This window comes from Bombus flavifrons, chromosome 8 (assembly GCF_040668555.2).
Source record: "Bombus flavifrons isolate JBK064 chromosome 8, iyBomFlav1_principal, whole genome shotgun sequence".
NCBI classification, from domain to species: domain Eukaryota; kingdom Metazoa; phylum Arthropoda; class Insecta; order Hymenoptera; family Apidae; genus Bombus; species Bombus flavifrons.
Window position 1 is genome coordinate 5,276,165 of NC_138449.1, and position 20,148 is coordinate 5,296,312.

General features: G+C 40.1%; 1 protein-coding gene across 9 annotated transcripts in view; it reads right to left on the reverse strand.

Moving 5' to 3' along the window:
* The window catches only part of LOC138182928 (probable nuclear hormone receptor HR3), a 135,381-nt gene that overhangs the window by 62,877 nt on the left and 52,356 nt on the right, over positions 1-20,148 (reverse strand). Inside the window, exons 1-2 of one of the 9 annotated variants that reach the window (XM_069119389.1) lie at positions 16,711-17,755; positions 6,569-7,766 (exon numbers count right to left, since the gene is read on the reverse strand). The exons of 7 other annotated variants lie outside the window; for them this stretch is intronic. In XM_069119389.1, coding sequence (XP_068975490.1) covers positions 6,569-6,692 — 124 coding nt within the window. In that variant the 5' untranslated portion in view covers positions 6,693-7,766; positions 16,711-17,755. Of the gene's footprint in view, positions 1-1,374; positions 1,516-1,909; positions 2,123-6,568; positions 7,767-16,710; positions 17,756-20,148 lie in introns of those variants that run through there. One more of the 9 variants, XM_069119393.1, reaches the window with a different exon arrangement.

Genomic DNA, 20,148 nt, shown 5'->3' on the forward strand with positions numbered 1-20,148 from the left:
TATGAATCGGGTAGCGATCACGACAAAACGATAGATGTGGATCGATTTCGTAACGACAACCTTCGAACCCGTTCGACGGCTTTGAAAACACGGCGACCAAGAGAGGACGAAGGATTGCCCTGATTCAACGCCGTTCACTGACAAACTCACGTGGCTGCTTTGGCTTTCACTCGCGAAAAATATACAAGGAAACTCGTAGATGACAAAGTCGACAACGTATTTGTCCATTCAAGAATGTTGAAAGAATTATTCTCTAAAGAATTAAATTTTGTTCTTAATTTTTTCTTAATATTACAAAAGGAAGGGTTGATCATTTCGTCTGATACTAAAAATACGTAACATTTGGTTTTTGAACTCGACCTTTTCTTTGTCCTACAACAAGATTTTAATAGTTCGATGCTTTGAATCATTATTCCGCTCGAGTTGTCTATGGATTTTCCTAAATTAGGTTAAAGTGTCCTCCTGAATATTCTTTCTCTTTGCGTCGACGTTATATTTGCTGTGTATAGCTTAGAATGATCGAAAAATATTGTACTTTTATTCAAATTGTCAATCCTCATTCATCATGTTATTTAATTATGTGTCTGTATACAAATTCTATCTTGTAAATTTCAATAAAAATATTTACCAATTTATCTATTTTATTACTCTATTTATCTTTTCATTATATTGAACCTTTTACCATCGTGTTAATTTAGCATCAAACGATTAATTGAATTAGGTAATTTAACGATTAGGGTCATTGTTTTCTAATTTTATTTACCTTTCTAGTAAAAAAATTGTTTAAAATTTTATACATCTTTGTTCCATGAACACAATCGATAGGCGATGCAAGATAGACAATTACTGTCACAAGTAATAGCGACGATATATAATGGTATCTCTGTGAAGAGCCGCTTGCGAAACAACGCAATTTATTTCTTCGTCGAACGAAATTACTTAATTTCCTGAACATCGTTCCCGAAACGTTCACTACGTTTCGTTAATAAGCCATCGTTATTAGACGTCTCCTTCGCAATGAGAGAAGAGGCTGAAATCATCGTGGCTATCGTTATCGGCTGTAGCTCTCGAATCGAACGACACGCAGAAAGTGCGCAATTATTTGATTTTATTAACCGTCAAAGATCTGACTAATGCCATGAAATTATTGCTTGGGTCAAAGGTTGCCCCGTTGCGAAATCGATGCACAATTGTTCGTCTGTCGTTTCGGCGTGATCGTTTCTCGATTTACATACAACATCATTCGATAGTAACAGCTATCTAAAATTTTTGACGAAGATTATTTCATCTAGTTTATATAAAATAAAAACTCGAAATGCGCAATTGTCAATTAGAATCCAAATTTCGTCGTTGATCAAATAAGAGATTGATTACCTGCTAACTGATGCTGGTACGTCGAAAATATCAAAATTGGATTTACAATATTTGAAATTTGTCCATAACGTATTTCGATCTACCAACGACCTCATAAATTTTGAATGCTAGAGGACATCAAGTGTCCCCAATAATTTCAAGCTGTGGGTAATTTGTAGCTACATAATTAACGTCGTAAATATTTATATGAGGTAAATACGTATATAATAAGCTTTAGTAGGACATCGTTATTTTAGAACAAAATTATCGTCGTAAATTTTTAAGAAGTTATCTTTATAAATCAGTGTTCCAATTTTCCTTTAACCTTTTGTTTGAAGTTAAAATCATGATCAATACCATTAAAAACAGTTTCACGTTTCTGAGAAGCTCGGAAAAATGGACCAAGTTTCAAGAACGAGATTGCAGATGACATTAACTATTATTATAAAAAATATATCGTTCGAGTTTATCAAGTTTTTCACTTAACAAGCTATCCTATACCTTAAAAGCCTTTATATACGTATTATATAAATTACACGTTAAATACACGAGATACCTTCTTCGATTATTAAAAGAGCGCGGCATAATTATTTCAAAAACGGTATATTTTAAACGTTAAACGCTTTGTAACATGGTTACATTGCCGAGATCAAAATTTATAACAGCAATTTTCGCTCTGTGCACTATTATTACTCCAATATCGTGAAATCCTATTGAACTTAGTTTGCTTTTAAATATCCGTAAACGCTTTGACCCGAAATATTATGCGTGTACGGGTACACTACACTTCTGTTTACGTTAACTTCATGTTTAAATATTTGCCAATAATATCCTTCTTTATCTGCCACGTGTCTTACATTTATCTTGTAAGGAACTTCTTCCAGGATAACAAGATCAGCCAGCAGGTAGAGCAAACTTTATCGAAGGGAAATATAAGGAATCCCATCATTGGTACAGTCGAATATGTGGAATAACTCTATATGAAAAAATATATCGGAGATACGGAATACAATCTTTTCGTACGAGTTGGTTGTTAATCGATACAGTATGATATTTATGATTAAAAGAAGTATTGGTACGTCATTGTATTTATTATAGCATTTGCATATAAATTAATTAGATCTAGATATACTAAATTTCATATCACTTAATAGTACTTTTATATGATTGCAAAACCTTGATACTGTGAAAATGAAATGTATATAGAGATTGATTGAAAAACGTTTCATTGCGGGTATGTACCAGTACCTTTTTGACTACTTTACTGTGAAGTTGGCTAATTTTAAGCTGAATAGCAATGAATTAATAAGGAGTTAATCTACACGCGGAGAAAAGTAAAAAATATAGAACTCGATATATTTTATCTAAAGCTTCATTTAAGAAAATAAAGTCTGAACACGTTTAACCGAGAATTAACCAAGTGCATAAATATTCGACAAATTTCCAAATTAAATTTTCTCAAAAAAGAGGTTTCAAATGACACGATTTTATTTTACAGTTTCGACTTATTTCCGCAAGTAAAAAATGTCCATTCCTATTTAATTAGACAGTTATCAGCTCAGTTAGTTAATTTCACGCGTACGCGACAAATTTTCAAACTCAATTTTCTCAAAAGTGAAACGTCATATAAGAAAATGTTATTGCATATTCTCAACTTATTTTTTCACGTAGATTCATCCACTGCTCAAGTGAACCATCATTCACGAACGTCACGTCAAGAACGTGAATAGACGTAGATGAATCAAGATAACAGGCGAAGTTCAAAACTCGGGGCGGCGTAATCGGCGAATGTAGAAGCAGCAGCGGTGGCTGTCGCCGCGAAATTTGTTTTCTCGACAACGCGAAGGCAGGACGACATTACCAGCCGACGTTACGGTCGTTCTTCTTACGAAGCTTTTGCGCAACCCGCTCTTACGTGGGTACTTTCGCTTTGCATAATTTACTCGCCGCGTTTCGATCGTGTATTCGTATTCGGGACGGCTATGACTCTCGCGACATCGTCCAGTTGCTTTTGAAACCGTCCCCGTCCTTTGGCTATTTCAAACCGAACGCGCGTTTTCCCCGGACTTCGTGGAAAATGCGCCGTCATACTCCTGTGAAACGATTTCTGTGAAACTTGTAGCCAAGATACACGTACTCTCTTCTATCTTTCTCTTCCCCTCTCACTGCTCAGTGTCTTCAACGTCCTCGAATTGATGAAGTTCCGTAGTTCGAACACAAGGCCCGAGCTATGAGCTTTGATCGTTCACGCCTCGAAGTTTGATTATCGATCACTCCGGCGCTACGAGTTCGCGCACCATGGCCAACGCGGAAATATTTACTTCTCCGCGTGTTGCAATGTTTGTAACTTGAGCATGATTGGTCGAGTAAAAGTCGTCGTTAATAGCAGAAATATCAGAATGGTCAATCCGATCGATTTATCAATTTATTGTAGAGTTTGCGTAGAATTCTTTTATTTTAATTTTTAACAATGTTTTCAGAATTTTTTTATTTCGATATTTTGTAAAATTCTCTTTTTCTTAATTCTTACAGAGATTTTATGGAATTCGTATATTTCCATATTTTCTAAAATTTTGCTTTTTTATTATTTCATAGAAATTTTATAGAATTCTATTGTTTGAATATTCCACAGAAATTTTGTAACGGTACATTTTTGACAATTTGAATTATTTTTAAAAAAGTACACGGATAAAAACTTTTCCCTTTACATTTATATTCTTCTATTCTTCCTTTTTGGTATGACTTTTATACTCCGGTCGTAAATAGTTCTAGTGTCAAATACAAACAAGAATTTTTTAGAAATCTATTAAAATCATTTGGGAGTTTGTAGAAATTTTGACAATTTTGTACGATTCAAAGTTGAGAGAATATTTGACTTTTTTTCGTTTCAATGGGGATATAAAAACGAGAAGAGAGATAGATCATAATTTGAAACCATTTTTAGGAACGATTTTTAAAAAGGAACTCGTGTATTACGGTGTGACACGCTTGGCGAATCTGTGCTTTCCAGTGGGTATTTGTATTCGGTACGGCGCGCGGTTCACGACATCGTAAAAGCAGTTTTGAAACCTTTCGAGGTATCCTTGCTGCCAGTTTCTAAACGATTTCCTTTTCTTTCTTTCTCTGTCTGGGGTATTTTCACCAATGAAGCTTAATGTAAAAAAATTTCAGAAGATTTTATGACAACCCCGTTACACTCAAGCTGTTCTCAGAGAAGGTATAAACTCAATTCCCGAAAAATCCAAGCTAATTATTCTGTTTTAAAAATATATTTCTTAACCTACACTAATCTATCACAATATCTGAAACGTGGAATTGCTAGTTTGCATGCGGATGTTTATGCCAACTCATATTTGAAGGAAGAAATAACGTGTATTTTATTTTAAATATTTCGTATAATCTTGTTAATTAAGTGTATTCTATATACTTCCATATATACATAAATTTTCGATGAATACATAAATATCTATAATCTACCGATAAGTTCACTAACAGAGGTTAAGCAAAGTGCACTTGTCCTTCTTTTTCATTATTATACTTCAATTATAATTTCAATTCTTATTTTTTTTAAATTAATGAATAAAGATAATTTACCGAATCAAATTTACGTAACAAACTCATTGACCCATTTTATTCTGTACTCTAACCGAAACTCAATTACTCCTAAGATCATTGGAACCGATATGTTTGACGGTTGCACGTTATTCACCAAAATCGTCGTTCACCGCAAACCTTTGGCTAACGATCGTTTGCCGTGAGCACACGCCCGTGAATCGATACATATTTACGCAGACGTATCGACGTTATCTAGTTGGCCGATCATTTCGGAAGCTACATCAATCACGTGGCCAATGTTTGAGATCAATTCCAGCAATCTTGCGCGATAACGGGATCGAATAATCGACGGTGACGAACGTGTACTGCGTTTACGAGACAATTTAGTAGTCGTTTATCAGCCATTAAAGTCGAAATGTTCCGCGGTGGTGCACTGTTCCGCGTTTGCCGCCGCGCGAAATTCGAAACCAAAAATTTTACGAATGGTTCCCCGGTGACGTAACTTCGTTGAACGAATGCGAGTCGCGTAATGAAATTAACTCGCAACAAAAGCACCGTGTAAATAATGTAAAACGACGTTTCAATGTTTCACCGTTGGAGCCACACTGGAAATTTCACCGTAGAACTTTCGCGCTGCGTTCGTATTGAAATTATGAAAGTGCCCCGAATGGGATTCACGCGATGCAAACGACGACATCCACCACGGAATACGAATTAAGAATATTCTATCCTTTTTCTCTCTTGTACAATCCTTTTCTCTCTTCTCTTCTATATTTTTCTTGTTTTAAAACGTTTATGTTAGCGAGTAAAATTCACCCATCGAGTTGATGCTATCGTTAACGCGGCGTCTCGTCGTTGCGGCCAAGTACGGATTTTCGGGCGCGCGCGTCTGACAACGAACCGCCTAATGTACTGCGAACGAAACCCACGTGCGAAGTGAACGGTCAGACGCGCGCCGAATCAACGAAACCCTCCCACTCGCGTAACTGCAAATTCTGTAGGTTCGCGAACTTTGAACGTGTGATAAGTGCGTTGCATAAGTCGAGTTTACCATGTATTTTCAAGGAGCTAAAGTTGGACAATGTATCGAAATATTCCTACGCTTATTAGAAGTTAAACGCTTACATTCGAATTACATACAAACTCATAAACTTTCGATTTATTCAAGTTAAACTAGAATTTTAGTACGTAGAATTTCCTATAAAATTCCACGCCAACTATATATCATTCAAACGTCAAAAAGAAAAGAAATATTTGCCCGTTGCCTTATCTCGAGTCATATGAAACAGTACCACGAGCAATGTACTCCTTGATTCCACGAAGTAACTGTTCTCGCATAGAAACAAAAAAAGCACACACACCTACTGTCCTGTACACAGTAGCAGGCAACTGAAGTACTAGTAGGCACGAAGCGCATTATTCTCAAAAGGACGTTATGTAAACTCGACAATTCCGTGGACCCCGTACAACGGTTCTCCGACACGAGTGGAATTAGAAAATTCACAGTAGGCCATCACGAACCGGCCCGTACGTACGCGTGATTCTTTTTCCTTAAGATCGTATACAATTGACGTGGGAACGGTACGTTTCTATAAGACATACACGCATATACACATACACACACACACAGAGGTAGATCGTAACGGAGCTTTTTCGTTACCTTTTATGCTCCCGGACGAGGTATGAGGCGTCTGCGGTGCGTGCGAGGTCAGAGGTAACGGCGAGCCCGAGGAGGTCGCGGAGTGTTCCAACTTGGAACTCACCGCGCTCCACATCTCGAACATGTTGAACGCCGTGGTGATGGCCTTTAGTCACTTCCAGGCTGCTACTCCCGTAGATCACCCGGCGCCCTTTACAAGCCCGGCGTAACATCCGCTGCGGCGCTCCGCGACGCCACCCGAAAGGACGTCTTCGTCGAGCGAGACGGATATCTTTCGAGGTGTACGCACAGAATACTATATATCTCGTGGCCCACGTGTCACTCGAATATCTTTTCTATATTGTAGTTAACTATCGTTCCTTGATTATTCTATATTATGGTAACGTTGTACTATGCACCACCACGTTTATCGTTACAGCTAAGGATCGTTACCCAGAACTTTAATACGAATTTCACTTCGTACGGTTGTACCTTCGTTTCGTTTGCGACTTTTCGATTCTATACGATTAAATATTGTTTTTACAATATTTTACCGGTTCCTCGATTGCTTCACGTTAAATATTGTCGAATCGATGATCGTTAACAAAACTATTTCTTAGTAACACTTCTCTTCTTTTTTTCTACTTCCTTACCGATTATTTACTAAGCTCGATTTTATTCACGTAGTTTACAAACGGCACTGAAACCCGCTTCTTTTCTACCTTTTTTCTCCCTTATCGATACACTGTTATTATATGTATATATATATATATATATGTATATATATACATATATATGTATATATAGAGATGTATCACTACCGGTATCGTGAACCGATTTTAAGCGTACGAACAGCGACGCGTTCTCTCCCTCTTTTTCACCGGTATTGCGTTAACACCGCGTCCATCGTCATCGTCCACTTCCGTCTCCACCTCCTCTTCCGCCTCCTCCACGCCACCCCGACTCGCCCTACACCACTGCGTGACACGGTTTACCGCGTATCACCTTTCTACTGTTATTAGTATCGTCAGCACCTTGGCTAATGAACGTCCCGCCGACTTGCCGACCAGCCTTAATCGCCGCGAAGTTGAAGCACACCGAGCCGACTGGTCGTGATCGTCGACGTTACGATCGTGTCCCTTGCTTTCGTCGTCGCTTTCGTTGCCAGTACCTCGAGTGACATGGCGCCACGGGCGTCTCACGTTTGTAGATCGTCGATCTGCAAACAGTTTCGTCAGCATCTTTGCCCCTCTTTGATTATCGTTTCGCTCGGTACTGCTGACATTTTTTGGGAAATTCGAGAATATGCAAGTTTTATCAAGGATGCGAGGTTTTTTTCAGGAAATTCGAAGATTAAAGAAGAAGATGAAAGGTTTGAGTATTAGGATTGTGAGAAGGTTAGCAAGATGAAGATACTTCGGATTCAGCTGGATACAGTGAAGTTACGAATTAAACTATCGAATAAAGATACTAATTGACGTTTTGGATCTACAGATCCATTTTGGGTTTATATCGCATTTTTATTTAGGGACGTGTGTAATGGAAATGGATGAAATTATATTTCATTTGTTTTAAGTAAAACGACTTGCTCCACCGTTTATGAAATCTACGAAGTATTCTGCGCACGCAACGAAAGCACAACAAAGAGATTAAACGAAAGAGTAATTGTGATATGGAACATAAGGAAAGACAACAATTACACGAGCCACGTGTACAAGATGTAAAAAGAGAGTCACGCAAGAAGAGAAGTGAGAGGTGTAAGAGGATCGGATAAACCAGAAGCGACACGCACGTGTTTCGAGACGGGTATCGTGTTCGGCACGTTGACGTATTCGTCTACTCACATATGCTCCGGGCACTTGTCACACGATTGCCCGACACCGTTAAATCGCGAATTTAATTAACACGTTGCATCCCGTTACGACAAAACATGCTCGGCGTACAGTGAAAGCAAGAAAAGAAAGCAACAAAACCGCTGCCCGTATACTTTAAATCAGCCTGACACCTCAATCGAGAAGTCAATCAAAATTCTTCTTCATCGAAAACAGCCTAACGCTCAGAAAAAGAAAATTTCTTAGAAAATGTCGAAAGAAGAATTGACTTGAAATGAACATTCGCAGCTATCGTACATATTTGCATCTCTCATATTACATAACAAATTCCAACGCTTCGGTCGAGAGTTTCATCAAAATTTTGGAAAAAAGCGCGAAATTCCACATCATCGAGAAACAACCAAATATGTATCCTAGAAGAAGAACGAAGAATTCCTTACAAGATTTCCACGACAAAAGAATAGAAAACTCTTCACCAGATCACCAAATTCCTTCAGAGAGAAGAACAAAACTTGTCGAAAGTTCGTAGTGAGAACTAAAGAATAGAATTGCTCGTCATCAGGGGATGAAGCAGGGCGTCGCGTAACCTCAGAACGTGGTCGATCGGTCACGACTTGACACGAAAATTCAGACATGTGCACATCGATCGTGCATTTCCGTACACGGGCTGTTCCCCTTTAATCCTGCCGCGTTGCAAGTACTAGAGCCCGTGTCGAGGGGAACCGCACTTTGCTATCGAGCGAACCTCGCAACCAAGCGACCACCAGCCGAGCCTGCCTTGCCTTGCCTACCCACCCACCCGACTATATACCTATCCACAAGCGCGTATAGATATACACACAATGACGCGGACGGGAGCACATCCACCAACGGCCTATTCCGTGCTTTCATGCGGCTATACAGTGCCTCTCTAGGGCAGGTTGGGATTCACCGTGGAAGGAAGCATCGTCGAGGCGATGCGATGTGCCTACATTCGCGACTCTGCTCGCTACATACGTACCTCTTCGTGTAAGTATGTCCCTGCGTATGTCCCTGCGTGCACGTATAACACGTGCATGTGACGAGAATAAATGTGCACAAGGTGTATGCCAGAGAGAGGAACGTGTATCTGTATAGGTACGTGTGGTTTTTTGTGTACACCTGCATGAAGAGAGCATGTACATCAGGAGAAGGGAGAAGAGAATCGTGTACATGCAAGGTGTTCGTCATTTACGTTGCGCTCAGTAAGGTGAGTATGTATACATAACTACATGCATGTACATAGACGACGACACACTGCACCCGTGTAATGAACTGTGTCACCGTGATTTGTAGTCCAACAGGGATGTGCACGTGTGTGACGTGGCGGCCGGTGTACACGCCAACGGTGTTACGCAATAACTGCGACGAAAGCGCGCGCGAAAAAATCGCGACTCCCTTATATACGCGCCTACATATGTATACGTAAATATACAGCGGTCCGGAGTGCACACCGGAGTACTCTAATGAACCGTATCGCTGCTATATTTAGTGCACCGGTAAACACGCCGCTACGCTAATCCGTAGATACTGCACGCACTCCTATCATTGTATAATCACGCAAAAAACACCATATATGTATCTGTGTGTATCACGATCGACGTTGCTATAGTAGTTTCGTCCGTGCACTGTTCTGCAAGTAGTTTCATGTGTATAAGTGTGAGTACTTATACATAGACATACGGGCGAAGAGAACCCCGCTGCATGGTTGCAACCACGACCTACACACCGAGACGAATAGCGAACCCGCTATTATATATGGTTTGCAGCGGAGAACGAGTAGAGAGGAGAAAAAGATGAGACGGTGTACAGCCTGGTACGTGGAACAGAAAGAGATAGGCCTATAGAGAAAGAGAGTAGGCACACGATGGGAAAGAAGGAAGAAAGGAAGAGCGGAAGGAACGAGGGAGAGATAAAGAGGGAGATGGTGTACCGTAGTACGGGCTACATTCTGTCGGCCCCACTAGCCCACTGACTCGTTGCCTCGATGCACTCCTCGTTCCTTCTTTCCCTCTCCTCTACACACGGTCTTCTTCCCTCTTTTCTCGCTCTATTCTCCGCGGCTAGCGGGCCTCCTCGTTCGCCACGCGTCCCGTCGAACATGCACGTTTATACGGTATATATACGTAACTCTACACACGCTGATATACATCTATACACCACTCTATCCCTCCTGTATACGGTCTTTCCACCGGTGTTGCTCGAGTTCCGTGCCGGTGTGCTGCGCCTCTACCGATGAAATGGGGTGATAATGAACCGTTAACCCCTTTCGCGACTCGATGCGCGCCGGTTCGCGGTTTTTTTTTTTTATGAATATATCTTTACACCAGCTATCGGACATCCGACGTTTTCGTTTTGTTCGGTGTGTACTACATGGTCGTGTAGCGTGGAATTCTTTAGAGATGATACATTTTTCGACTTATGAGAGTTGGTTTCCTTTAAAAAACCTTTTTTTTTTTATAAATATACTTATAACGATTGATAGACGGCAATATAAAGCCTTTATTTTCTTGATAAATATTGAATTTCTTATACAATTTACTAGATGTATTTCTAACGTCTGTAATATTCATTCAGCATTTTTATAAAGAAATCAAAAACAAATTCACACGGTAATTCGTAATACGATTAATACACGACTTAATATGTAATACAAAAAGTAATCTGTAATGAAACTTTGTAAAAAAATATATTACTTATATAGTTATCCAGGAAATAATGAATATAGAGCAAGTTCAATCTTTCTACAACGCAAAATTGTTCCTTAAACCGTGTCCAAAGTGTAACTATTATTCTATTCTGAAACATTCTCCAAATCCAAATCAAAGCGACATAACCAACGAAACATCGAACACGGGTGTACTCGCTATACCGGCGATAACGTCATCTCGGCGTCTATCGCCGGTTAACGATCCTCCAATTCATCTATGCATCCATTATTACGCGGTTAGCACGCTTACCGCGCGACAATGTGTAAACTCCTGGTCGATCTTCGTTAGCTCTGATGCAGACGAATGATGCGACGTTGTTCTGATTCTACGGCCGTAATACTATGCAATTCGAGTACTTTATATTTTCCATAGTTGTATTATATTTCCAATAGCCGTATTTGTGCGCATTGTATCAGTAAACGTATGAAATTGTCAAATCGCGCAGCATCGAAATCTTTTTCTACATTCCTGTGCGCTGCTTCTTGGACAAATAAACAAACAGTACTGCTGAAACTTTACAAATGACACGTTACGAGAATGATGGAACCGACGACGTGAAAACGTTAGAAACATCGAAAAGAGACAACGTGAAAACATTAAAATGATCGAATGGAGGACCTGAGGAAACGATACATCTTCGTTTCACTGGACTATTCGATAGATCGATATATTTTTAATGAATGCACACGATCGTGAAACCTGTTATTAGGTTTGAGTTAAATTTGGCTGAGATTTAGGTCAGGTTTGGGTTAGCAAGACGAAAATTAGTCCCCTGCTTCTAAATTCCAGTATAAATTACCCATACGGTGTCGTGATTTAGCACTGATGACTATGCAATTCGTCATCTTTATATTTTTAATATTAAAACTTCCAGAGTGATCAAAATAACCAACTTCTTCAACTTCGTAACTTCTCCATAAATTTTATAAATCTGTAATTGAATTTTTAGGACTTTAATTATCTGTCTTTGTAGAATATATAGATAAACGTTTGTTTTTCTCCTGCATTATATATTTTTCTATTTTGATATCTCTCATACGTTTTAGTTATTCTGTATAATACATAAAATCATGTAGTCTCGCTATTAGGAATATTGATGTATCAAATCAAACGGGGCGAAATCGTAATAAAATCATGTTTCTGGTCTACACCAAGCATCATCACGACTGAAACAAACGTATAGGCTGATATCCGGCGCGAAGTCTTTCTCTCGTCAATTTTACGCGTTCCACGTGACACGAGGATCCGCGACGCACCGCGTGCAGAAATTGAAAAACGCGGGTCGAAGCTACGCTAGAGCGGTCGACGCGTTCCTGCGGCACTTCGTAAACTATAGCCCGAGCCCGGCCGCTATACGTGTGTATCCCCGGTGCACGCGTGTGTCTGTGAATTACTTTCGCCCCGGGGGGCATCGCATCTTATTTAGGTCGTGTACACCGAGCGTATACTTTGGTTCTGGCACGAGCGTGCCGGCGTTATTACGGCATCGCTACCACTGCTGCTGCTGCTGCTGTTCTGTCCGACACACCGAGGGACGCAGGTGATTCGCTTTTACACACTGTACCGCGTACAAACGCACAAGTTTTGTCATTGCGTTTCACCAGCTAAGATGGATAACGACTTTCCAAGGTGATACTTCAATTGAGATCACTGAACAGGTGATACGAGTATATGGTAAGTATGGGATATTAGCTGATTGATTGAAGCGTTATTTGTTAGAAAATTTAATGAATATACGAATGAAATTACGCGAATGAAAGTTCTATTGCCTACGTTATATGTTGATAAATAAATCTTAAATGAAATTTATATACTTCTATATTGGAAAAAATGAGATACTGTCGATTCATAGGTATTCGTAGATGATAGGACTCTTACGAAAGATGATCTAAATCTGGAAAGTTATTAAGGATCAGTATCATATAAGGATCAACAGAATAATTTTTAATTCATTATCTGTTCATAACTCACAGCTGCAAGTAATTTGTACATATTTTTACTATATCCCTTCAATCATCATCTAGCATCAATACAAAATTTTTAAAATCGGTTAATCCTTTTCTTAATAATTTAGGTCAATTATTACGAGATTAGTAGGTGTCCTAATACTAATGAACGGGGGTGTAGGTAGTAGTACGTACTCATTCGGATGAATAGTAGACTCGACAATCTGACTAGTGATTTATGATCCCATGTAGGTTGCCGAACACCTGAAGAGAATTTTATTGCCGTCAAGGCAATAAATGCAGGCAACAATCTGATTGATAAATTTTTCATTTAATCACGATAATCAAAACCGAGTTAACAAATCAATCTCTGAATATCTGAACATGTTACATACCACTGATGACTTTCTGATTGTTATACTTATGCAAAATTAAACACAGATAATGATCCGCAGATTTGCGATTACGTTTCGAAGAATCAGAACTGACATAAAAGTTGTTACGCACTCGAACTCTAACTCGAATACTGCTTCCAAAAGTTTAATACTTTAATTGCTCGTATTGGAAGATAATTACAGGCAATTTGGAAGAAGTGGTTGAAAATAGCAGTGTACCTCCAATCTTCTTAAGATTGTTTCTTTCTTCCTTTTGTAGTAGAAAATATATAAATTATTATAATCGCAGAATTTTAATACACCTAATTATACCTTATTTTATAGCAAACTCTTTCACATCAGTAGAACTTACTAATGTAAACAGAATAGTTCCTGTCACGAGGAAGAAATTTTAACGCATTCTTCGTTAATTCAATAAATATCATTGAAGATGAATAACGACAGATGTAACTGTTAAGTTTTATTCGAAAGTGACAGTCCAATTGAGATTATTTCGAGCCGATGATCACGAAAGGCATACATTAACGAGAGTTTCGATTGTGCTACAGTCGCAAACAACTTTTCCCGTTTCATATTGCAGCACATAGGTATTTCCGCTTGCATCATGGGGACATCGTTAGAGATAAGAAATTACGAGTATCCACGGCTCTAATGTGCTCGAGAATTATGCTTTCTTAATTACTCCGATGCACGTGGCATTTTATCGAGGACTTTCATTCAGAAGTCAACGACACCAACCTGCGTAACAAGTGTGCCACCAATATTTATTGGAAACGAGAAAGCGGCTGACGTCCAATAATCCACTTAAAAACACCTTAGGAAACTATTTTGATTATGATTGCGATTTAATTTTCTACTCGGCCAGTTGATAGACAAGAATGTTACACATCCAGTATTTTAACGTTACGAAATGTAATTAAGAATAGTCAGTGCCACTTATGCGATATTATCTATAAATGTAAATCCCTGTTTTTTAAAACTATTCCTAATGCATAATCTGTGTCGTTAGAATCTATTATTATTTATCATCTTGATTGTTCATATTTATTATTTCCGATTTTTAACCATTTTTATATTCATAAATATTTTTTGTCATTCGAGATTAATAATTTTTTAACGACTTATATTATACGTTTTTTTAAACGTCATTATGACGAAATGTAATACAAGGAAAAAAACTGCGATTATTTTTAACTGTGTTGAATTGTAGATCTTCAATTACTTGCACAGTTTTCTAATTTTAGATCATTCTATTTTAACAATATTTAAACGGACGTAATTTCTTGTAAAACATACAATAGAAACGTTTAAGAAACCACCAAATGCCACTTAAAAACACTGATAGAGACCAGAGAAAGAGAACCACAATGTTTTACGCTCAATTATCTTCAGACATTTGCGAATAAATTCGCAACTTTGTGTCATTCTACCATAATTATTTTTTATAATTCACGTAACAAAATTCTTTAAGAATCGTCGAAAGATAGAAGAAAATCACTATGCTTTACGCTCAATTATACGAACGTAATTTGTTGTAACTTACATCGGAAGATCTTTTAGCTGGAAAGATGAGTTAACTCAAACACCTAATCATTCGGACATGATTTCTCTATTTAGAGATACCGTATTTTTCAACGTGTCATATCATTTCTGTTACGAATAAATTACATCACATTTACATTTGCAAAGAGTAAAACCAACATACTTAATAAAATAAAATCTTATTATTATATATCTTTATTTGTTTCTAAATTCGTAGTTATAGAAAAACGATCCCAGTTAGCAACAGTTAAAAACAGACAAATTAGACAACGATGAAACGTGAACTACAGAAGGAAATCAAAACACTTTATATCCAATAACATATTTTGAAATATTTAATATTTATAATATAAATATTATAAATATTTAATATTTATAATATAAATATTATTATATTTAATATTTAAATTCTCTCAAATGTTCTCAATTTCTTTACATAATCAATAGGTCATCGTAATGACAATATTCAAGGATATTATCTCAAAACACCCTGACGAGTTTTCCAAAACCTTTAAAACCTGTCACTCCCAAAAATCCCTAAAAACCAGCATAAATCAATACGAAATTATCAGTGAATCGTCTTAACCATAATATTTAGGAATATCATTGCCAAATACACTGACGGGTTTTCGAAAAATCCTAATATCCTCAGTTTCTCAAAACTAGTCCTGGAAACCAGCCCAGACAAGAAAATTCACAGTGCAACTGTTTCGACTTCCGGTTAATGGTACTTCCGTCCCCAAAGATCGTAAGGGCGCGCAAAACAAAAGGAAAGGTAGCGTGTATTGCGCGCAACTTGGTGCGTGTCAGCGACGAAAATCGAGATGAGAACCCGCGCTTTCCCGTTCGCCTGCGTGCGATGCCAACGCGCATGCATACGCGCGAGTAAGTAAGTACACTGCACGCAGCGGCGTCGCGCGCACGCATGCACGCACGCACACATGCACGCACGCACACATGCACGCACGCACACAACCGATCGGCCGCGAGCGTATCGCCGCGCGCGCAACGTAGGTATTACTTAATAATATCCATAACCGGGAGGTAAATGGGAGTGTAGGCGGGACGGGGGGAGGGAAAGACAGCGGCGAAGAGCGAGAAAGAGCGAAACACTTGCGAACGAGGAGGCACATCGCGAGCCAGAGAAAGATAGGACGAGAAAACAGGGGAACATTCACAGTCGCATGAAAGGAGCGTCGAGCGTTCGGGAGAAAATAAATAAAATTCGTATAAAATGAGGTATAAAAAGAGAAAAGGAAAAGAATTGAGAGAAGGAATGAGGAAGGAAAGGTCGAATGAAAAATGCTAAAAAAGGGAGAGTTTCCAATTTAAATCGTGGTTTCTTTCGAAACGGAGGAACTCAATCAGTAGAAACTGACAAATGGCACGGTAAACAAGTGGAAACGGTAGAGATCTCGCAATGTCGACACGCAAGCACGACTATCGAGAGCTTCTCCGATCGTTAGCTGGTGAATGTAATCGATGCTAAAAATACGATCGAAAACGTCACTTGCATCTCGATCGCCGTGCCCCAAATACCACGAAAAATTTCCGAACGAAACACGAACCTCCCCTTACGTTTATCCTATATACTAGGTCGGGAAAATCAGATCTAATACGACAAGGTACAAAATAATGAGTCCGTCTACCACGATTATATCAGAACCGAGCGAAACGACGAGTTGATATACAATAAACACGTAAAATCGTGAAACCCACCACTTTTACGTAAGTTGCCCTCCGAGACGTCAACCAGGGAGTGCACGATACCTTTGGTCGATCCAAAAATCACCAGGTTGGCGATAGCGATCCTCTCTTATCACAGAAATGCAACCCTGTCACAATAGCTGCGTGTGTGTCGAGGCCGGTGGTCTCGACGCATCGTTCACTTTCACTGGTGAACCGACCATGGATACCGGGGACCACGGTGCACACACGGCTGTAGCTGCACACGCTTCTCGCTGAGAAACGTTCGCCACGCGAGGGGGTGAGAGCACTCTCCGCGCCGAGAAACGTCGATATCTTTTTTTTCCCCCTCTTGCCAGCCGCCACTCGCGGCGAATCCCAGTGTATCCGATAACGGGGCTAAATCGTTCGTTATGCTTTCAAAGACGATCTGCCAGCGATCTTTCTTCCCTCTGACCGACTGTCGACGGTCGTCGTGTTGCGACCGGGGCGTCGACTGACACTCGCGGACAGTCACGACCCCATCCCTGCAACTTTCCACGCACGAGGATCGCTGAGAGCGCGATCGAACCGAACCGATAAAGGGGATGACTCCGTAGTCTCGCGTGCCATCGGTTCTCCACGATTCACGGCCGATTTCCGCTTGAACCCCCTTACTGTCGTCCAACGTACGTATATCCCCTGTCACTCACCACTCGCGGATCTTCAACCCCCTTACCCTTTTTCCCCTCGTGTTAGATTATTTTTATATATACATATACATTTATATGTATATATAAGATTCTTTATTTTTTTCAATCCAATAATCTCTACTATATCTATGTATGCATGTGTATACATGCGTAGGCACGACGATTTAAAGCACTCGATTCGATCGTACAATATTACCGCATATGTAAAAAAAACTGCCCGTTACACGTTCTCCAACGATCGGGACGATCTGGCCGCGTGTCGTTACATCGGTCGCAACGCGAAGCTCACACTTTGCACACGAACGTTATTTAAAGACCGGTAAAAGAGCCGTGCCGTTTCTGATGTAACTGTCCCTTGAACGTGACGAACACAGTACTTGCGCTACCGTGGCTCCGGGTTGACTGGTGCGCGCCGCGCAAGACCGGAGAGAGCCAGCCCCACCGTGACACTATCGCCCTCTCGCTCGGTCCTAGCGTGTCTCTCCCTCCGACTGACTACGAAGGGAGCGAGAGAGAAAGAGAGGGAAAGCGTGAGCGCAGAGAGGCAGTGAGGAGGGCTCGACAGAGAGGGTACGGGAGTGGGGTGGTGGGACGCGATAGGGAGATTACGTGGAGGGAGGAGGGAGAATCGAAAGGGACGAGGAGGGTGAGAGAAAGAGAGACGAGAAAAGAGAGAGTTAGCAAGGCGAGCAGATCCAGCAGAGTGCCGGAGGGGCGAACTAACCGAGGAACTCTATGTGTGTATGCGGCTATCTGTCCTTAAGACAGACCGAGGGGGTTGAAACAGCGGAAAAAAATGCACGGTAGAGACGCGGAGGGTGGTTCCTGACCGGTCGCGGACACAACACTCGCGAGTCGAGTGGTTGTTGTAAACAGGAAAGGGTTGGCGTAGGTCGTCCCCCTGGCCTGCTTTTTCCTTCATGTGATCGTCGGAGTTTTCGAGGTCTGCGTAGCGTGAGAGAGGAAAAAGCGTGGTAGCGCAGCCGTCCTTTGTGAAAATCGCCGCGCGTCACCACGTCCGGGGGTTGAAGATGCGGTTTCGCCAACTCCATTTGAAATGGACTTTTTCGTCTAATGCAGGCGGTTTTAAGAATCATTCTCTTTTTTTGTTTTTTCGGGTTTGGGGCGGAGGAAGAGAAAGTGAAAACGGAGAGAGTGGAATAGGGACAGAGGTACAATGGAAGTGTGGATACTTAGGAGTTCAAAAGAGCTTCAAAAGAAGGGGGTGAACGAGGAAAGCATCGACAGAGTGTACGAAGAAACGAGATGCATTTCGTCGTGCCCGTAAATATAAAGTACCATGCGGTCACAAAAGAAAGGGAGGATTCTCAAAGGGGAGAAGCAGGTTGAGATAGGCTGGTCTCTCTTATTTCTTCGTCTTTTTTTCTAACAATAGTTCGCGCTCATTACGTTTTCATCATCAGGGTGATGTCATGAGCTAGGAAGCTGTCGTCGCTGCAGAGCCGGAACTTCTCTCGTTCCTAGAGATTTCCGGAAGGAAATTAATTTGCTCTCACGACGAGCGTTTAATTTATTACCCTTGCACATTGCGAAGTCTTGAAAAGGAATGCAACGGGAGAAGCTCACGGTGGAAGTCGCAACACCGAAAAAATATAAAGAAAAATTTCTTTACTTCTTTCGTAGGCGTTAATAAAATAAGAAGGGACGGATTACCGACAGTGAAGAATATCGCAGCTTATCTTATAAAAAATTCTTCCGGGATATATCCAACACGGAAGAAGCTTTAGAAAGAGGTGGCACGTTTAAAGGGAAACAAGTGGAGCAACGTCGTAAGCAGATCGAGAAGAATATACGAGTGCGGAAACTTGTACGATAGGAGAAGCGCATGTCAAAGAGTGAAAAATAAGGAGAGAACAGCAAATAACTTAAGAATCAAACACCAGGCATTTACAAAAAACAAGGAGAATTATGAAAGTGTAACATTGTATGTTATTATCTAACTGAAATGTATTATACATTACATTGCATAGAATGAATTATATTTTATACATCATATATTAGTATAAATGTATGAACAAGCCATACCAAATAATTAACATATTGTATGTTATGAAATATAATATGTTGAATAAATTCACATTGAACTATTTCGTTCTTCCATTTTTATTATCTTGATTCATCAAACGTTTTAAAATCAACTACTGCTATTTAACAATGAACTTTATTACACGCAGCATTTCTGCACTCCATTTCCGCGTTGAAGGTGAAATATTTACGTTCATGTGCAATTTTATACAGTTGAAAAGCATCCTCGTTTTACCACGACGTCATTGAATCTCCAGTGAAAGCGTTGCCACTCGTCCTGGTCAATGTAAAAAAGTTCTCCCTCTGGTTTTCGCTCGCAAAACTTACTCGTCACACAGAATCAACCATTCATTGGGAAGGAACGCGCCACTTTACGGGGGCGAGGAGGAAAAGCTCATCCCCAAAGTGGTAGACGAAAGATTCGCCTTTGCATACTGAAACATTGATATTAATAAAAGAAGAAAACCAAACTTTCAAGGGAGCAGAAAGGCGGCTGAGGGCTCGCGAAATTCCAGACAAAACGGAAAACGAAACAAAATGGCCCGTTCCGCAGGAAACGAATAGACTAGGGGAAGGGTAACTCGCATGTAAAAGGAAGAAACCGTTAAAAAGGGAGGAAAGGAACAGGAAACTAAAGAGCCTCCACGAGATCGTGCTACAGCGTATAGAGAAAAAAAAGTGGAAAGGAGAAAAACTCAGGGAAACAGGGTCACGTTCGGGTAGGTCACTCACC